At 40.2% G+C, this 19,594-nt stretch overlaps 1 protein-coding gene across 3 annotated transcripts in view; it reads right to left on the bottom strand.

Moving 5' to 3' along the window:
- The window catches only part of bmp2k (BMP2 inducible kinase), a 48,243-nt gene that overhangs the window by 8,934 nt on the left and 19,715 nt on the right, over positions 1 to 19,594 (bottom strand). The window contains exons 2-15 of one of the 3 annotated variants that reach the window (XM_017451928.3): positions 12,217 to 12,335; positions 11,582 to 11,687; positions 10,939 to 11,081; positions 9,890 to 10,011; positions 8,938 to 9,019; positions 7,599 to 7,731; positions 7,118 to 7,221; positions 6,933 to 7,012; positions 6,553 to 6,701; positions 5,642 to 5,823; positions 2,225 to 2,344; positions 1,131 to 1,282; positions 888 to 1,042; positions 334 to 432 (exon numbers count right to left, since the gene is read on the bottom strand). In XM_017451928.3, coding sequence (XP_017307417.1) covers positions 334 to 432; positions 888 to 1,042; positions 1,131 to 1,282; positions 2,225 to 2,344; positions 5,642 to 5,823; positions 6,553 to 6,701; positions 6,933 to 7,012; positions 7,118 to 7,221; positions 7,599 to 7,731; positions 8,938 to 9,019; positions 9,890 to 10,011; positions 10,939 to 11,081; positions 11,582 to 11,687; positions 12,217 to 12,335 — 1,746 coding nt within the window. The remainder of the gene's footprint in view (positions 1 to 333; positions 433 to 887; positions 1,043 to 1,130; positions 1,283 to 2,224; positions 2,345 to 5,641; positions 5,824 to 6,552; positions 6,702 to 6,932; positions 7,013 to 7,117; positions 7,222 to 7,598; positions 7,732 to 8,937; positions 9,020 to 9,889; positions 10,012 to 10,938; positions 11,082 to 11,581; positions 11,688 to 12,216; positions 12,336 to 19,594) is intronic. The other 2 variants (XM_017451929.3, XM_017451930.3) reach the window with 2 other exon arrangements.

Genomic DNA, 19,594 nt, shown 5'->3' with positions numbered 1-19,594 from the left:
ACACACACACACACATATATATACACACACATGCATATATATTGAACACACATTTTTGCAGTCTGTGAAGGCTACTCCTATTGCTATGTAACATTTTCCTACATGTCTTGGGCCAGGGCCTAGTTTGCTTATCTTACTCATCAACCCATATGGTATTTTAGGGACTTCCGATCCCGCCTCACTCCCGAGTCCAGAAGTGACTTGGTGTAAATCCAGAGAGTAGGAGCAGAAAGGTGCAGTGGGAAGTTGAGGAGATTGATCGTGTATATATATGTGGAAGGGGACAATAAGAGAGGCAGAGTCTTTATTTGGGACATAGCCACTAGAACTTGCCTGCATTGGCCACAAAGGGCACAGAGCCGAACGGATCCTCTGGCAGCATGGTCGTGCCACCAGCCTGCAAGCTTGCCGCTTTCTCCACTTGTTTATCTGCTGGAGAGTAAGAGAGAGCATTATTTTCAAGCACAGGGCAACACTTAACAAAATGAGTCGAAGAACAATGAGTAACAGGCGAAAAATCAGGAACAAGGAAGTACAAAATGTGCACTAAACCAATGCAGACCTGCCAACCATGAAAAGGAATAATAAAATGTAGGGTAAAAACATAATACATTTTCAATATAGTCCTTCACAACTCACTTGTCTCTACAAGCATGTGAAGTATACAGAAACTGCCACTCATCTGTTTTACTCAAGACATGTTAACTATAACCTAACGTGAGCATATAAAACATACATTATTGAATTTTACTTAAAAAGAAGACTGCTCTTTGGCATATTTTTGAGCGATGGCTCATAGCAGTGTACTCCAATGTTCAAATGCATAAAAGTTGGCAGGTCTGCCTAGGTAATAAGCCAGAATAAGAGGAGAAGTTTGGAACACATGCTTGCTCTGAGAAGGTCAAACTCTCTGTCCAACAGCTCCTCTTCAGTGAGCTTAGAGAAGTTGTCCTCTCCAAACGGGTTCCAGCGAGACATGTCGGGAGGGTTACTGACAGGCTGAAAAGACGGACTGACCAACTCTGTACTAGGCACGGTCATTCTGCGAATTAACAAGATGATGAGGAAGTGTTGTTAATAAAACCACTTTATAGATAAAGCACACTGATGGAAGTAGGTGGAGGTGCTACCTGGTGTTGCTGAAGGGAGCATCCACAGGTGACGGACCAGCAGGGTTGTAGGCGCTCAGTGATGCATGAAAATCTAGTGGGGAAACGTACGGGACTTGCTGTGTTGGAGTACGCTGCTGCTGGCCAGCAAATGCCTGCTGATACTGATGGATCTGTTATTGAGAAAAAAGAGGACCATAATTTGAGCATAATGGACCATAATGACAGAGTTGGGGCTGTGGGATACTGTATGGCCTACTGAGGATACATAGAAGCACACAAACGTACACTTTGAAGTGGTTAACAGTTACAATGCATTTTCTTCCAATACACTTTTTCAAATCCGCTTCACCACAGGGTTTTATCCATTACCTTTTAAATCTTGTATTTCAACACAAACAGCTCCCAGAAATGCTTGGTGTCAAAAAGGAAAAATACACCCGGTCCTTTTCAACCCAAAGTGACCGTTCGGGACACGAATACAGCAAGCGAGTGATAGACAACTGCTTAGATTTCCCTACAGTGTAATTGCTTCATATGTTACGATTTAACACAGAGAATCGGTCGATTTCACCCCCCATTCAATCCCCTGATGGCTTTGCATGGAGCAGATTGCAGCTGAAATTAAACAGATGGTAACCATTCGGTGGAAAATGAGCTAAAAATTGTGCCGCCTTAACATTACGTATTTAGAGGAAGCCTGGTTGCATCGCCTTCGTGTTTAGCGTAAATACGTTTCTGGAGGAATTACTGATAAATGCGACCGACTGGCATCGACTTGGACTCGGCAACCGTTTGGCACAAAGAGCTTTTGCATGGCGTACAGGCGGCCAAATTAGTCATCGAGACATAGTGGTGCCATCCAACTGGACTTTTCTTAAGTGAATAATATCTGCATGCATTCACATGTTGTTGTTGTTGTTTCATCACAGTGCATGCCTCATGACAGTGCTCTACATAACCAAACTTTGATTTTAAACAGATGCTTTAGAAAGAAGACTTCTTATTAGATATTATTAATAATATTAGATTTGTTTATGCTATAAAGTGGCTTTATTACCTTTAACAGAGTGAATGAAAGCCTCAGGCCGCTTTGTGAATGCGTGAGTACTCACCAGAGTTGCATAATGCTGCTGCTGCTGAGGTGGTTGATACATTGACTGCTGCATCAGCATCTGTTGGTGAAGCATATGTTGCTGCTGCATCTGGAGGCTCTGCTGCATGGCCTGATACTGCTAAGAGAGAGACCAAAGGAAGGACAGAGACAAATAAATGAAGCATTCCTCTCCGAGGAAAATCCTATACAGTTCTGAATTCATTTATGTGAATCAGTGTATTTAGAGAAATCATATAAAAGGGTTTTAAACAAATATTTGGCAACAGGTTTTTGAAGTCATTGTTTGAAGTTACACAGAGATTTCTATTATTACACATTTCGCTTGACCTTAATTACGGGCACAAACGTGGGAATAACAAAAACATGCTGTATAAATAAAGCAGAACCCACCGGGGTTAAGCCCTCCTTTAGCTAATACCGAACACACATCCTGGCCACGAACGGACGAGAAGAGAAAACTGTTTTCTAGCAGTCGTAAAACAGCTGTGTTAGGCCAACTATCCCATTAACAGAGTAATACACAATTAACCAGCTGACCACCTGCTGTGCTCCCCAATACAGTCTGCCCTGTCCTCGATCAAACACATGGCCCACACTGCCATCTGTCTGTGTGTGACTGAAATAACTCAACTCAGAACTCTGCCAGAGTCAATAATCCCACACTAAATCCATTAACATGTGGGGCATTCCATGAAATAGCCTGAAATAGCCTGGCCTCACAGTCCACTCTGAGGCAAAGTCTGTTTCCACTAATTCAAGACAGAATGTGCTAACTGAAGTACAATGGTGTGAACACAATATCCAAACCACCTCTTTGACTAAGAAAGAGACAATTTTCACCTTTTGTAGTTTATATGATATGAACTGTGTAGTTGTTTAATCTGCCTAATTATTTGCATGCAAACAATAAATAATTTAAGCCATTTAACCTCAAGCACTAACTCTATGGAATTTCTACAGCTACAGTGTATACAAAATACAGTAAGCGGGGTTTTTTTGTGCGCGCTCTCGAATTTCGGCTTCAGCTTAAATAAATAAATAAATAAATAAATAAATAAATAAATAAATAAATAAAAAGAGGTATTCTTAAGCTAAAGAACTTTTGCTCCTTTTAAACAAAGTGACAACTTAAAAAAAGACAAACCAAGATCAACTGTCTCAGTATTGTATCTATTCATCTATCTATGAGATAATATATTAATAATACTATCTAATGATATGATTATAATATTTCATCGAGAGGAAAGAAACTAGCAGTATCAGGCGAGAAGTTGGCGTTCCAGTTCGAAAAAGTTGGGACAGTATGGAAAATACAAAAGATTTTTGAAAATCTTTTGAAATTTGAAAATTCTATTCACCATGTTTGACTTTGTGAATGTAATGTATTTTTGAAAATATACACTCATTTCAAATACGAGGACTGCAACACATTCCAAAAAAGTTGGGACAGTCGGCTGTTTACCACTGTGTCGCATCACCTTTTCTTTTAATAAAACTTGAGTGCTTGGACACTGAAGACATCAGCTGGTTAAGTCCAGCAAGTGGAATTTCCCCCATTCATCCATTATGCATTTCTTCAGCTGCACAACTTTATGGAGCCTTCCTTGCTTTATTTTGCACTTCATAATGCACCACACATTCTCAATCGGAGACAGATCAGGACTGCAGGCTGGCCATGCTAGCACCCGCACTCTGTTTACGCAACCATGCGCTTGTAATCTGAGCAGAATGTGGTTTGGCGTTGTTCTGCTCTGGATGGCAGCATATGCTCTAAAATGTGTACATATCTTTCTGCATTAATACTGCCCTCACAGATGTGCAAGGTACCCATGCCATGGGCACCGAAACACCAACATACCATGACAGACGCTGGCTTTTGGACGCTGATAACAGCTTGGACGGTCCTTTTCCTCTTTGGCCCGGAGAACACAACGGCTGTTTTGTCCAAAAACTATTTGAAAATGTTGACTCGTCGGCCCACAAAACACGATTCCACTATACTGCTGTCCATATCAGATGAGCCCAAGCCCAGAGAAGTCTGCGGCGGTTCTGGACAGTGTTGATGTCTGGTTTCTGCTTTGCAGAGTAAAGTCCTAACTTGCATCTGTGGCTGCAGCGGCGAATGGTGTTAACCATCAAAGGTTTACCAAAGTATTCCCGATCCCGTCAGGATTTCCATTACAGTCATGACGGTTTTTAAGACAGTGACGTCTGAGGGATCAGAGATCATGTGCATTCAGAAGGGGTTTTTGGCCTTGCCCTTTACACATCGAGACTTGCCTGGATTCCTATATTGTGCACTGTAGAAAGTGAAATGTCCAAAATCCTACCGATTTGTATTTGAGAACTGTTGTTCACAAAGTATTGGATTATTTGCTGATGTATCTGTTGGCAGATTGGCGAGCCTCGACCCATCCTTGCTCTTGAAGGACTAGGCCTTTTTTGGAGGCTCCTTATATACTATGATTAGACGATTGCCTCACCTGTTTCACATCACCGTCTTACTTCAAATTGTCACATCGCTATTAGTCCTAAACTGCCCCTGTCCCATCTTCTTTGGAACATGTTGCATGCATCAATTTTAAAATAAAGGGTTATCTTCAAAAAAAACTATGCAGTTGATTAGGTAAAACATCAAATACCTTGTCTTTACACGTTTATTTTAAATACAAGTCAAAGTACATTTACAAATCACTCCTTTTTGTTTTTATTAGCATTTTCCATACTGTCCAAACTTTTTTGGAATTGGGGTTGTACTTGTAGAAGCATATAACTGAAAACACAGAGGAAGAATTATGCCATATTTCAGGATATACTGTAAGTAGTGCACACTGCTGCTCAAACTGGCACAAGTAGTTGGCATGGTTGTTCTTGCCTGTTGTCTTTGTTGTCGTTGTCCCAATAAAATATATTTCTAAAGTCAAAATACTGTGTACAGATCAAGCCCACTACCTTCCAATAAAGTAAAATAAAATAAAGAGGAGCACACAGAAACAGAAACCATATATTCTGCCGGAGGAACCTCAAATTCACATTCCTATTCTACAAGTTATAGTCATTTCACAAGATACTTTTAACGTATATGACACTATACATGAAATTTTTCATATATACTCCTGTAGTGCTTATAGCATTTTATGTGATGCTTAAAAAATAGTTGGTAGTGAGATTCAGGAACTAGTAGGCCAGGGTTAGTTAGTATTGCAACACACTTTATGTTATGTTTAGAAGTATTGAGTTTTATAAAATGCTGCTTCATGAGCATTCTACAATGTACTGTATACACACATACTAAACCTACTCCGTTTTCCAGCAACTACAAATAAAACACCTACAGCCCAGACATGTAATCTGCTTGTCGTGTGTGCCCAGACTTCTACCCCCTGTTATACCATCAACACTCTCTGAAGATTACCTGTATGTACTGCAGCTGCTGTGGACTGACTTGTTGCTGGTGGTGCAGGTTATGTTGTTGTTGCTGTTGTTGTTGTTGATGGAATTGCAGTCTCAGGTCCCCAGGCTGCAGCTGCTGTAACACTCGGTTGTGCTGATTGCTGCTCTGCATCTGCACAGCTGCCGGCTGCCCATTTCCTTGGGCTGATGTAGGCACAAACACAACCACACACAGACTGTAAGAGTCTAATTCTAAATGTTGTGTTTATTTCGCCTGTTGTGAAAAAAAAAGTTAGATATTCACTGAACTTAGTGGACTAAGCGTGTGGGACTCTAGTATACACTACCGGTCAAAAATTTGGAGACACTCGACTGAAATATTTCTCATGATCTTAAAAACCTTTTGATCTGAAGGTGTATGATTAAATGTTTGAAATCGGTGTTGTAGACAAAAATATAATTGTGCCGACATTGTCAATTCTTTCATTAGAAAACTATCATTTTTTTACAAAAATATATATATATTTTTAAATATTTCGACTTAAATATTTCGAAAAGCAGCTGATGTGTCCAGCGTAGGTGGGACCTCCTTTAATACTGTTTAAAAAGCATCTCAGGGAAATTTCTCAAGAAATCAGTTGAAAAACACCAAGAATACATTTGTGTAAATTCTAGGCAAAAACAGTGTCTACTTTGAGGATGCTAAAATACTCAATTATTTTGGTTTTTTTTTTTTATCACAACATAATTCTCACAGTTCCATTTGTGGTACTCCAGAGTTTTGATGACTTTATTATTATTCTAAAATGTGGACCAAAAAAATTAAATAAAGAATGAGTGTGTCTAAACTTTTGGCACCCACCCTAGTGTACATTAGAGCAGTGTGGACTGAATATGCGTACTGGACTAAAGAAACAGAGGATAAAAACATACGTTTCTGGCCGTTGCTGACTGTTCCAGGTGGGACGCTCATTTTCACAGGTGTTACAGAGTTGGGAAGTGGCAGCACATTGCTGTTGGCTGCCTTTGGCCTTTGCCTCGGAGCAATGGAGGTTTCCGTAGGGCCAACAGAATCTGTTATTCTGCAAACAAATCATACACAAACTAAGCACAATACCGACTGCTTTGACTCATTACGATAGTAAAACGATCACTTCTGCCATTTAACAGTACATGTGGAACTACAGCATCTCTGTGTTTGTCTTGAATTGATCGATTTTGATGTGGATGATTAACTGTTGATTTTTATTTTATTTTACAAAATTCATTAAAACTACTTTAACAATAGACTGATGGTGTACAATTACAAATACCTAGCTTTTGTCTGGCTCTTCTTAGCAGCGATGTCACTGGCCGTTAGTGGCTCTGGCAGCGAGGTGGGAATGGGGGAATTCTGCACAACAGAATCCAGATATTCAAGTCATTGCAAAACGTTCAACTGCCACTGCAATCATGCAACTGACAATAACGTATGTATGATGTAAATGACAGAACCCACAAATAGATTTGGCACTGGACACTCCCTTCCAGCTAGTCTGAAGACAAAGTAAGAGACTTGATAGATGTCTGGTCTTTTCTCTGGATCAGGCTCCAACATATATCCTATAAGTATGAGAAATAAAAACATTTACAAAAAGCTATTGAGAATTGTATCCACTCAGTTTGTCTTTACTTTTGGGTTGATATCTTATATTTTGATAATATTTTACATATTATTTCTGCCCAGGTTAAGTTGCTTAAAGAAAATGTGAATGGAAGGATTTGTGAATGAATAAGAACAGAGGGGAAAAAAGCTACAATGTTTGAGAACTACCAGGAGGTGGCAGTACAACAACAGTAAATATCTCACTGAAGTCTGATCCTCCTCAAGGGAGCATCTGTTTTAATGCAAATCCTTCCATTTGCCAGATGTGGATTTAATGAGTTTCAGATCAGCAGATTTGCATGAAGAGATCTGATGGACATGTGCTGGCACTTACTGATTAAGCAGTGCAGTTTGGAGGAAAACTTTGAGCTATCTGGAACACTGAAGATTCCGTCACATATGGCGACCTGACTCTCCCCAAATGGAAGTGTGAAGAAACACAGCTTGTACAACAAGCATCCAAGTGCCTAAAGAGAGGTAGAAAACGTGAAATGTAAACTCATCCAGAATTGCACCACAACAAACAAGGGACCTAACTTCAAACTGCACACTGTTTGCCATGTAAGGAAACAAACAAGCGCTTGTCAAATTCGCGGATGAACTTGTACACGATTCTTTCTATTTTTAGCAGAAGACAATAACTTACAGGAAACACTAACACTCTGCTTATCTATGCCTGCTTTAACATGACTACCATAAAGCAGAGGCAATGAAAAGGTCTAACGGTAATAAAGCATTCCTTCTTTCCAAGAGATTTAGTCTTGTATATTGTTCTTGTTAGGCATTTGCTTGGTTAGCTGAGGGAGTAAAAATGAATCTCTGCCTCACAGCAAGTAGAAGAAGAGGAAGTTTTCTGCTCAGAAGCCATCACATCTTATTTTTAGAGTTCAACCAGGAAATTTCCTTTCCTTCACTGTTTTTACTTTTTCATGTTCATATGAATGTCACAGGGCAGTGCTACTGCTTAGGGATTGCTCGAGTTCTTGGTTTCATGACCCTTTCATGAATTAATATTTTAATCAGACTATACTTGGGTGTAATATAAGTGTTGTAAAATGACTGTAAATATCAAATGAAAAAGTGAATTCTGTCTCACACATGGAGAGAAATTTCCAAAATAGTGTTTAAATAACTGCTAATTACCGAGATGGTAAATAGGGTGTTTTAGAATAAACAAAACAACATGGGCTGTGGCAAACAGCATTACAGATGCTAAGAGAACAGTACATTATAAACAAACATACTAAAGAATAAAACACTGCAAGGCTGTGTTAAACTAATTGTTGCACATCACATCGGTAAACTATAATTGGGTTGCTGTTGGACTCCGATTCCACCCGTGCATTTCGACAAAATCATATACAATTTTTTTCCATGTCCAGAGGATAAACATAAAATGAAGCAATCCTTTTGAGGAAATCCCTCCCCATTACAAACCTAATTTCTGAAGCAAACCGGTTGGTTATGGGTCTGTGACGTCCGCCTGACCAAACCAGATCCTCAGCATAACAGTACGTTTGTGCAAGCTACATACACCAAAGAACAGAATGGGGGAAGGGTGGGTGTGGGTTTGCGTGTTGTGTGTGTGTGTGTGTGTGTGTGTGTGTGTGTGTGTGTGTGTGTGTGTGTGTGTGTGTGAGTGGGCGGATATTGATGTGTGTACGTGTACCTACCCAGATATCAGCCTTGGTTGTGATGGCTTTCCCTTGGTACAAGTTAATCATCTCTGGGGCTCGATACGACAGGGTTGTGTACCTGCACACAAAGAAGAGAGGATCAAAGGTTCTTACTAGTTTCTGTTTCCTACAAGGACAGCGTGTCCAAATAAATTAAAGAACCTTCACTCAGAAGAAAAGTATGGTCGTGAATCTTTGATGCTTTAGGGCTGTTTTGTAGCGGGTGGTTCAGGAACTCATGCAAAGATTGATGACGTCATAAACTTAAAACCTGGTTGCCTCAGCCAGGGGGTTCAGACTTGGCCAGAGATAATGCTTTCAATAAGATAATGAGACAAACATGCTTAGAAATCAACACAGAAATTCTTAAGGAAACACAAAACCAATGTTTTTCCCATGTTCCTCCAAGTGTCTGGATTGGAACCCTACTGAAAACGTGTAGTCTGAACTGAAAAGGAAGTCCACATGGATAATCCTGAGACTATAAAAGAGCTTAAAAATGTTCTGCACGGATTGGAGTGTCTCTAACCTTGTTAGAGATTACAGGAAGAGACTTTGTGCTGTTATCTTCTCCAGGGCAGGAAGAGCATTAATTGCAAGGGTGCCGATCATATTGAAACCAGTGTTTTGTAAGAAGGGGAAAAAAGGGGGGGGGGGGGGGGGGCACACACTATATTAATGTACTATAAAATGCATAAAAAGAAACTGGATAGAATCTCATAGGAGATGAGTTTTTAGTTTCATTTTTTTAACAGAAGCCACAAGGTGAATACTGAAAGGTGATTCAGTTTGATTCGATACACAGCTACTCCTCACGACTAAAATGATGACTTGAGAAGAAACAGTTTCTCAGAACACATAAAAGTTATAAATCAGTACAGATCTTAATCTGATTGCTGACACATTCCATTAAAACACTTGAACATTTTTCACACACTCATGGGCTTACCTCTTAATCTCGTCCTCCACAGCAGTCACGCCATCTTTGAGTGGGTGCAACACTTTGTGGGTGGCACTTCCAAAATCACACAGCACATAGTTCCCTTGGTCATTCAAGAGGATATTTTCCACCTGCATGAAGACAAGTGTTTAAGGAGTGCTGAGAACCACCACTGCTTAGGACAGACAAGAGTGGACGACTCAAGGTGACTGGAAACTCGGGCACTTTCCCCCACAGAGGACAGAATATATCCTTGATCCTGTCAGGCTGAGCCTAATAAGCCTGTCATACCTGGGTTTCCCTAAAATTTGTTGCTAATAACATTAGGAGAGAATAATTGTCTTAAGAAATGAGGCCTGGTGTAACAGTGGTCAGGACAATGTGCATAAATTTTTCCTATTTTTGGCTTTCCCTCTCTACCTGTTCATGTATAATTACACACAGAGCAGATAATTGACAAAAGACAGAAAAAAAGGAGGGAGGACAAAATTAGAGAGCACAAGCTAACGCAGAGATGCTTACACATGAACAAAATTCACAATAGGCTTTTGTGATATTTTCCCCCAGACTATTTTTGGATGGCATCACTAATAAATATACATATAACTGATGTTAACGATATACTTGTTTAATGTTAGCCAAGTCAAACATGCATTAATAAATGTAATTTCACATAAAACATTCTCCATTTACCTTGTCAGAAAGGGACAGAAAGGGACAGAAAGGGAGTCACATCCTTCAAAAAAATTCAGGAAAATTATGACTAATGTGAGATAGGGGGAAGGAGGTGGGGCTTCCAGGGGGTCACTTATATGTGGTGTCAATACAATACAAAACTGTCAGTCATTCCAGATTTATATCTAGATTGTCTAATATGATGTTTTTATTTTATTTTTGGGGGGTGAGACTGCTATTTTTGTGTAGTTCCGATGAGTGATAACTCGTAGCAGCGTACTCCTACATTAACGTGCAGATTTAAAAGGTCGTTAAAATGTTGGCAATCCTGACAGCTAAATCTACTCATTTTTGACTTAAGAACTCCATGTGCTGATCAGTACCTTCAGGTCTCTGTGGATGATTGCCGTTTTGCACTGGTGCAGTCTGGCCACGGCCTCACAAGTGTCACAGAAGATGGTGAGAACCTCAAGCTCCGTGAAGCCACAGTTCAGCCGCTGGTTCATCTGTTTTACCACCTGACCCGCTGGGGACGAAGGGCACGACTATCATCATTTTAGGCATTGACAAGTTCTATTTCACTATGTTTACCTCACAGCAGTGCTTCATTGACAAAATAAACAGCAAGTATGAGCTTAAAGTAAACCAGGCATGGAACACTTATTACAGCCATCACAAAAGGGTTTAAAAATCTTGGATTTATTGTCCATCAATTAGTTAATAAATAAACAGACTGCTTCTAGTTCAGCATTAGCAAATGATGCCGTGTTAATTAGCTTCTATTTTGGAGAAACTTGTAACAAGAAGTGTATAGTTCACTAATAAAACAAGAGAGAATTTGCAAAGCATCCATGACTTCATACTCCATAACTAAAATACTAGCAGGAATAATACTCAGCCCAGAATTTACACAAGTTCATCCCTAATAGTGAAAATCTATTCAATATGGTTCAGGAAACAGGGTGATGTGTTTTATGAATGATTAGTAATACTCAGGAACATAGCATTAGGAGTATAGCAGAGTACCTTTACAGTACTCCATAAGGATGAGAACCTCCCACACACTGTCGCCTACTGTGTTGATGATGGAGTCCAGGTAGCTCACTATGTTTTTATGGCCAGACAGCTCTTTCTGTTTAGACAAATAGAGTAGGCAAAGTTAGGGAAAAGAAATAATTAAACACCAATGTAGAGGAAGCGCACAGTAGAAATTCATTAAATTAAAACACTAAGTTAATTGTGGTAGGTTCAGGTGAGCAACAAAGCTCAAAAATGAAATGATAATTTTACATTTTTTTAACAATTCCAAATTTTTAGCAGAAACACAGCAGCAAAACTGAGGTGCCAAATGAGGGATACCTGACCAAGGGTATGTTTAAATGTTTAATGAAAACGATCTATTAAAAATAATAATAATAACAATAATAAATAAATATTATATTATATATATATATATATATATATATAAAAACATGATCCAATCAGCTACTTGTTACTGAGTAGCACTGAAGTTAGTGGATGCTGTACAAGCACCAATAATGGCCATGTAAAGCGCAGGTGATCACTGCTGCACCCAAGAACCAGAGTTGGTCATTGGAAATTCATAAAAAGTACACACTGAAGAGGTTCATGGTGTTCTGAGATTTATTTTACCAGCTTACCATGATCATAACCTCTCGCTTGAAGATGTTCAGATCAGGCACGTTATTCACATACATCCTCTTCAGTGCACATCGTACTCCACTGTGGGTGCGTGCAAGGAACACCATGGAGAAACCTCCTAGGAACACAGACACAGAGAAAACACAAGTGTAAGCTATTAGGAGTGCTCGTCAATGCAGTACACAAAGCTGAGGTCAAAGTGCAGCCCAAATGCTGTACAGACTGTCCTGGGAGAAACATCTAGAAAATTAGCCTGTTCTAGAGAAATAAAAGTGTTCTTACCGAGGCCAGATCATTTCCACACTCAGACATGAAGTCCACTCTATTAGCCATGCTAAAATTTCATTACCCACTGCACATACAGGAAGAAACCTCTGATGAGGAATGAGGCACAAGAGATGTCAAGTTGACTCCAGGACACTCCGGGTCTAATTCCTGACCCAGCCTAGACCAATTTCTTTAGCTATAAAGCATGAACAGGGTCGCTCTTAAATACTTTTAGACATTAGGAGGACACTGGGTTTAACGTCTATCTGAGAGGCTTGTAGGACCGGTGGTGAAAGAAACATTATGGAACCAAGGACAGCCAAGTAAAGAATAAACAGAACAGAACTTGCAGTTATAGGAAAAGAAACAATCAATGACAGGATAGTGATGCAGCGAAGTAGTTTATTTCCTAATAACTGCACCTCCCAATGTTTTTATTCCTCTTAAACCACAGCAATTTACCAATACTTGCAACTGTTTATTTATTAAAAGATCAACACCTCATACTTTTTATCCACTTCTAGTTATGTTTAAATGTACTGGAAATTCCAGCCCATTCCTAAACCATGGGAAATAACAAGGAGTCTCCCCCAAACAAAAAATCCAGTGTGTTGCTTTAGCTCCACTACTATCTTTGAGCTGAACACTGATAAAGTATTTGAAGAAGTGTCAAAACATATCACAAGTCCAGTTCCTTGATTTACCACTGACAGATGGTCAGAATGACTACATTCAATAAAAGGCTTCATCAGAACTATACGATCGATAGATCGATGCTAATTTTTAATGGGGGTGTTCTTTATGTTTTGTTGACAGGGCAGTGGCTCTACTCAGCATGCTCATAAACTTAAAACCAAAAAAAACTGCAAACTTTAACTGGGTTCAATCCAAAACATAAGGTGGTTTTCAAAAGAGAGAAAAAAAAAAGAAAAAAAAAAGAAGGGAAAGCAGGACACAACATCCCCTGAGAAAGGAGGAGGAAAAAAAAAGAATAAAACCTCACGACAAACTGGGGCTTCTTGCCACAATCTGAAGTGTGAAGCTTTCACACAGAGAGCACAGTGATGCCAGGAACAGGCAAACAGTGGCAAAGGGAGCTATGCCTCCACAAGGTCTGGCCCATTCGAAGAGGGATGAATGAACCATAGCAGCATCTGACCTGGCAGCCATTTCTCATTAACGCCAAGCTGAGTCACACTGTGGGACCCATAAAACAGAACTTACAATGGTGTGCTTGTTGCCTAACAAACTCTCTTAGCTGACCTGAATAGGGAACATATTTGGATAGAGAGCCAGCAGGACAGACCTGGGAAAAAGGGGGACCCTCAATGCTGCTTTTTTTTTGAGGTATCGAATCATGTCCGTGACCAGGTTAAAATAGGGAGCTGATATAATGTAGGTGTGGGATTATGGACTTATCTACAGGAGAAGGGCTGCACTTTTAGTTTAGCACAGAGGCTGTTGCAGTGGAAAACTTATGGCTCATCATGAATTCTCTGCACCAGGGGTGTAACCTGGCCTGGGAAGATATTTTTTCTTTAGCCCTGAATAATTCTCCACTTGTAGGGGTTTGTCACTACACTACAAGATGGCAGTGTTGTAAAATTTTGTATCTTCAGTGAACAGAGGCGAGACCAAGACAGGGTTTACAGGAAATTACACGGAAATACTCGTGTCCTACTGGCTGACAGCTCTCGACTCTGCTAAACGATAGCTCACACAGTCTGTTAGTGTGAGGGGGAAATGGATATATGCTGATTTTGAAGAAATTTTTTTTACCAGTTGAAACTGAAATGCTGAGCTGTAAAAAAAAAAAAAAAAAAAAAAAAAAAAAAAGGATGTGTTAAAAACTCTTGTGTAAATATGAGTTCCAAGTTACATGAACATGATATGAGCAGAGCATAAATAGTAAATTGCCTGCACTTGTATAGCACCTTTTAACCTTAGCAGTTCTACAAAGTGCTTTACACTGTTTCTCATTCACGCGCACACACACACACGCACACACGCACACACGCACACACGCACACAGCAAGACCTGGGGTTCAGCGTCTTGCTCAAGAACACTTCGGCATGTGGAGCCATAGTGAGCCATAGTCACCCCATAAGGGCAGCTAATGTACTTTGTAGGTAATGTAACGGTTATACCAATACAATGTTAGCTTTGTTGTGCCTCCCCATGGCTAGTGACACCAAACTAGCCAAGTCTTGTGTTAGATTAGTTTTATATTTTATCAGTCAGGTAGTCCTGCAAACAGTGAGAACAACCAAAGCAAGATTTATGATAAATCCAAGTCCAATTTTCACATTTTTAAAGCAATCAGCAGACACGCACAATAATTCAAATGCATGGAAGCAGTTTATTTAGAAATATATATATATTTTTTTTTTAAGTAAGTTTTTTTTCTGACGGAGAAGACTCTGGCCTCAGCCCCAGATGATTAATACTTAAGCAAACGCCCCTGCTTCCGCAAACTGCTGCAACCCTTAGAAACCTGTCACACTTCAGTAATTCGTAAGCAAGGAAATCAGAATACATTATCAGAAGATGAGATATTAAAGAACTCCGGTTTCCTCCCCAGTCCAAAGACATGCATGGTAGGCTGACTGGCGTGTCTAAAGTGTCCGTAGTGTATGAATGCGGGTGTGTGTGTGTGAGTGTGTATGTGATTGGTCCTGCGATGGATTGGCACCCTGTCCAGGGTGTACCCCGCCTTGTGCCCGATGCTCCCTGGGATTGGCTCCAGGTTTCCCCGTGACCCTGAAGAAGGAGTAAGCAGTAGAAGATGGATGGATGGATGGATGGATGGAGATATTAAAGAGAATTTAAATGTAACTGCCGACCAAATCGCTCAGATTTAAAGCACTGCTTTGCATGCAAGGCTTGACTAAACAAAGCTAGTTTTGCCAGACTGTCTTCATGCACCAATCAAATTTGGTTTGCCTTTAATAAACCTTAATAAAAAGCTTAATTAAAAAAACCCAAAACAAACAAACCATGTGCTCCATTTGCCAAAACTTGGCTCTGCATATTTAAGTATATTAGCCTTATGATTATGGAGAGGCCAGACCAGCCGAACTGCACGGCACATTTGTATCATTACCCCTCAGGAGATATACTTATCTCTGTATGCTACACTGAGTAGCTAATCAACTCGCTGAGAGAGTGCAAATACAACACACACACACCCCAACACAGTCTATTACCCATGCTAGCCATTCAAGTCACTTTGCAAACCTCAAGCTTTGCTCTGCAGTAAAGCGTGCTCCATCTCGCACAGCAAAGAAAAATGTGTCAGGGGTGACAGAGCAGCTGTTCATTATTCACCCTAAACTCAGAGTTTCAGTCTCGGCCGTATCTTATTCTCAACACAGAACACACCAATCGCAATGGAGCATTTTTTTTTTTTGCTTGTTTTTAAACCTTTCAGTATTTTTTCTAGTTAATTAAGAGAAGGTACACCGCCATCTTGCCCCAAACAAAGTGACGTGAACACACCTGACAACAACGTCCCAACTCGTAACTACAAACTTCCCAGGAGGACTTGAACGCACGGTAATTCACATCTAGGAGTGTTTCCACGGATGCAGTGTGTCGTCGGTTCGTTTAAGCAGGTCTGAATACAGCGCAGCATGGTGTGATTCGACCCTGAATTAACTTCATGATGTGAACCCAACCAGTTGTGTATTCTGCTAAATTTTGTCTTGTGTAGATGCGAGCTTCTAAACTGACCCACGAGGCACAAACTGAGCTGAAGGAGAACTGTAACACTGAAGAAATGCGAGGTGTTCCAATTCACAAAACATTTTTAAAACAGTTAATTATATAATTATCTAATCATTTATTTATCATTAGCTAAATGTTGTCTGTGCTCGTCGTCATTCTTACACATTTTTGCCGCCGGTTGTTTTTCTTTTCTTGTTTAATCATGTTCGGCATGAAACCAAACTACAAAGCAAACAATCTGGTTCTGCTCTGATGTGGACTCGACAAATAAACTAAAGTGTGAAAAGCACCTCTAATTCTCACATCTTAAAATAATCCTTTAGATAGACGGGCATCCGGAGATTCCCCTCCGCAATTTGCATAAAAACATTACTCATTACTCAGAAAAACAGCACTCGATGAGAAACGGCTGAATCGAAAAACTGTCCAAATCACATACAGGGAATGTTTTTCAGAAAAGGAAGTCACCAGCTTCAGGAATTTACAAGAAACCTGGGCATACCCACAAAACCAACTTGCAGCATAACAACAGAAAAAAACGTGACCTGGAATCATATGAAGTGTCTTGTGACAGTAGAGTTGCTTTGATCCAAAAGCAGGAAGTTTCCCCGAGTTGTTGCCCAGCTAAAAACACGAACAGCCTTGGCCTTGACCTAGATTGGACCAAGGTTTAGTGGAACCAGGACAGAAACATGTAGGTCTGTCAGTAATGCTTGCAGAAGTAAAATGGGATCGTAAATAAACCTAACGAGTTATTAGCTGTAACCAAGCTCATTATAAAACTGAAGGTAATTATATAAAAAACGGCTGCATGTCTTCTGTTTTGAACAGCAATGGAGATATGTATTGAATTCTTGTACAGAGAAATAGCCCTGATCATCCACACATCACGCTAATTTCATCATTTAAGCCATGCTCATGTTTTGTGAGTGAAGATAATCGATGCGTGGAAGGCTAGCATTGCTTTATCTGTTTGGCAAACACAGATGAGCGAAGATAAGATGCATCATAGAAGGATGTAGTTTCTGCTCCAAAGACAGACAACAGGATATTACAGTTCATACAGGACTCTAAATTGTGTTGTATCTTGTAATTTCACATTAGTTTATTTTACTTTCCTCAATCTTAAAGCTGCAGAAACCACGACAGACTTAACTTGATGGCCACTGCGATGTGGAATCTAACGGCGATTTCTGATACAAGCGTCTCAAGCCTAAAACTGCCATCACGCAGGGGGGTTGAATGGGGGGGGGGGGGGGTGCTTGTAGTTTCCCCCCTGCTTCTGAATCCCGGCAACTCAAGTCAGCAACTGCTTGAACGGTGGGTTCGTTGTTATTCTTAATGAAAAACACAACAACTACAAAACAGTACAATAGTATATTAAGCATCGAACTTTTGAAACCAAATCTTCCACCGTTTTGTCAGCTCTCCTCACTCTCGTCACGTAATAAATGAAATCTGACTCCTGCTGGTCTGTGCTGTGACTCATTCGGCTCATGCTGAATTGAGCGCATTCAGTTTTTAATTGTAGCATCCATACTCTAACTGAACTAAATGATTATTACTAGAAAAAGGCAGAACGACAGTGGGGGCGGTGCCGCGGTGGGAAAATTATGTAATCGTTGTGCAGCTCCAACACCGGGAACACCGACTATCGCAGAAAGCCTGTGATTTCTGGACTGTACTTGTTTTGCTTTGCTTCCATAGCTTTCCCATTTTGTTTTCCTAACTGTGGCGTCCAGAACACGGAAATAGTAAGCGTCAGTATTTACGCTCAACTGAAACTCTTTCATATGCATTTAACGCCAACCGAAGTTCAACGCTAAGCAACGAAAATTCAGAAACGGAGCCCTACTCTTTAATTATTGTGCAAGTTAATCTTTTTATTTCACATTGCCCATGACTCATTCATTCCAAGTTCATTATTCAGTCTCTGGATCCTGGAGCTTCATTTCCATGGTTTTGTCACTAAATATATTGTGTAAGATGTGTATTGGACTGTTATAAATGTGTGTTACCACTGCGTGTGATCCAGTTAGTAGCCTGACAAAAGCAGCGACACTGGTTATAACGCTTTAATGAGCTTCTTTCTTTTCAGTGCTTCATTTTAAATCACGTTAAAAACACATGCAGGGTAAAAACAAAGAGAGCAACATAGGCCTGTGTTAAAAAGATAAAAACTTTGCTTCTGTTGTGTTCTGTGATCAGCTCCTGGGAGTGAACGGACTCTGCTCGCATTTATCTGTTGAGCCGCTATCCGAGCTGTGAAAATGATTAAAATGCACACCTCTATATAGCTTCTATCAACAAATAAATAACATGGCAGACCCCTAGATCACACTACAGCAACCTCAGTTTCTGCAGCTGCTACTGTAACTATGCTGTAACGTCTAGCATGTTTAGAACTGTATCATACTTGGCGGCTATCAGATGGACAGAACAACGTGGCATTGCTGACCAAAAGTTAACCAAACAACTGTCCATTTCCTTTTTCCAAGGCCTCTCTCATTCAGCTTACAACAACGTGAGATTACTGAAGACATTTTATGGAAAAGACATTCTCAAACATAACTTAATAAAGAGGAACACTTAGCGGATGTGATTTTTTTTTTTTTTTTTTTTTGTTGCAAACATACTGCAAAGACATTGATTGATGGCATGAAACTTGGCTACTGTGAACATTTCATATCACACCATAACACCCCTATTGACAAAAGTACAATTTCAGTTCTTCCCACAAATCTCACAGGAAGTATTATTTGCTTTTAGGTTCGTTTAGTTACATACGATGTGAAACGCAACCAAATCACGTAAGCAAACAAACAGCAAATGGGATGAGGTTTTCACTTCATGACCACACTTTCTTTTTGAATTAGTGAAACTTCTGAGCTCTACTTTGTAAACTCATGAGTCCATTGAGAGAGACAAGAGCACAAAATTGTTGTTATGGCAGGACAATTCACTAAACTCAGAGGCTTTACACTACGACTGGAAGACCGCAGTCCTAGCCTCCACCGTTCCACAGTCCAACTCCCCTCCCACACACACACAGCTGTCAAGTGTCTATGGTCCCACAGGTGAGGAGTCTCGGGTCAGCGGGTGGCTTAAGAAAGCCGTGGCATTCTCAGTCCCAGTGGCCCTGCTTGTCCGCGGATGGAGTCCGTATGCTCCAGGATCAAGTTCTCAATAAATGACTGTGCTGTGGATTTTCTTCCCACTCTTCTAGAGCTCTTTCTGTAGACAAAGCTCCACATACCTCATTAACGCCATGAGAAAAAGGGGAGTGTGAGGAAGTGCAGAAGTGATTTGAGCACGGGCTTGCTGTCGTCAGACAAAGAGGGCAAAATTACTGTTTGTGATTAATTCCAGTAAATACGACAGCC

Source organism: Ictalurus punctatus, chromosome 22 (assembly GCF_001660625.3).
Source record: "Ictalurus punctatus breed USDA103 chromosome 22, Coco_2.0, whole genome shotgun sequence".
NCBI classification, from domain to species: Eukaryota; Metazoa; Chordata; class Actinopteri; order Siluriformes; family Ictaluridae; genus Ictalurus; species Ictalurus punctatus.
Note: the sequence above shows the minus strand (reverse complement) of the source record. Positions and strands in the feature narration are given on the sequence as shown.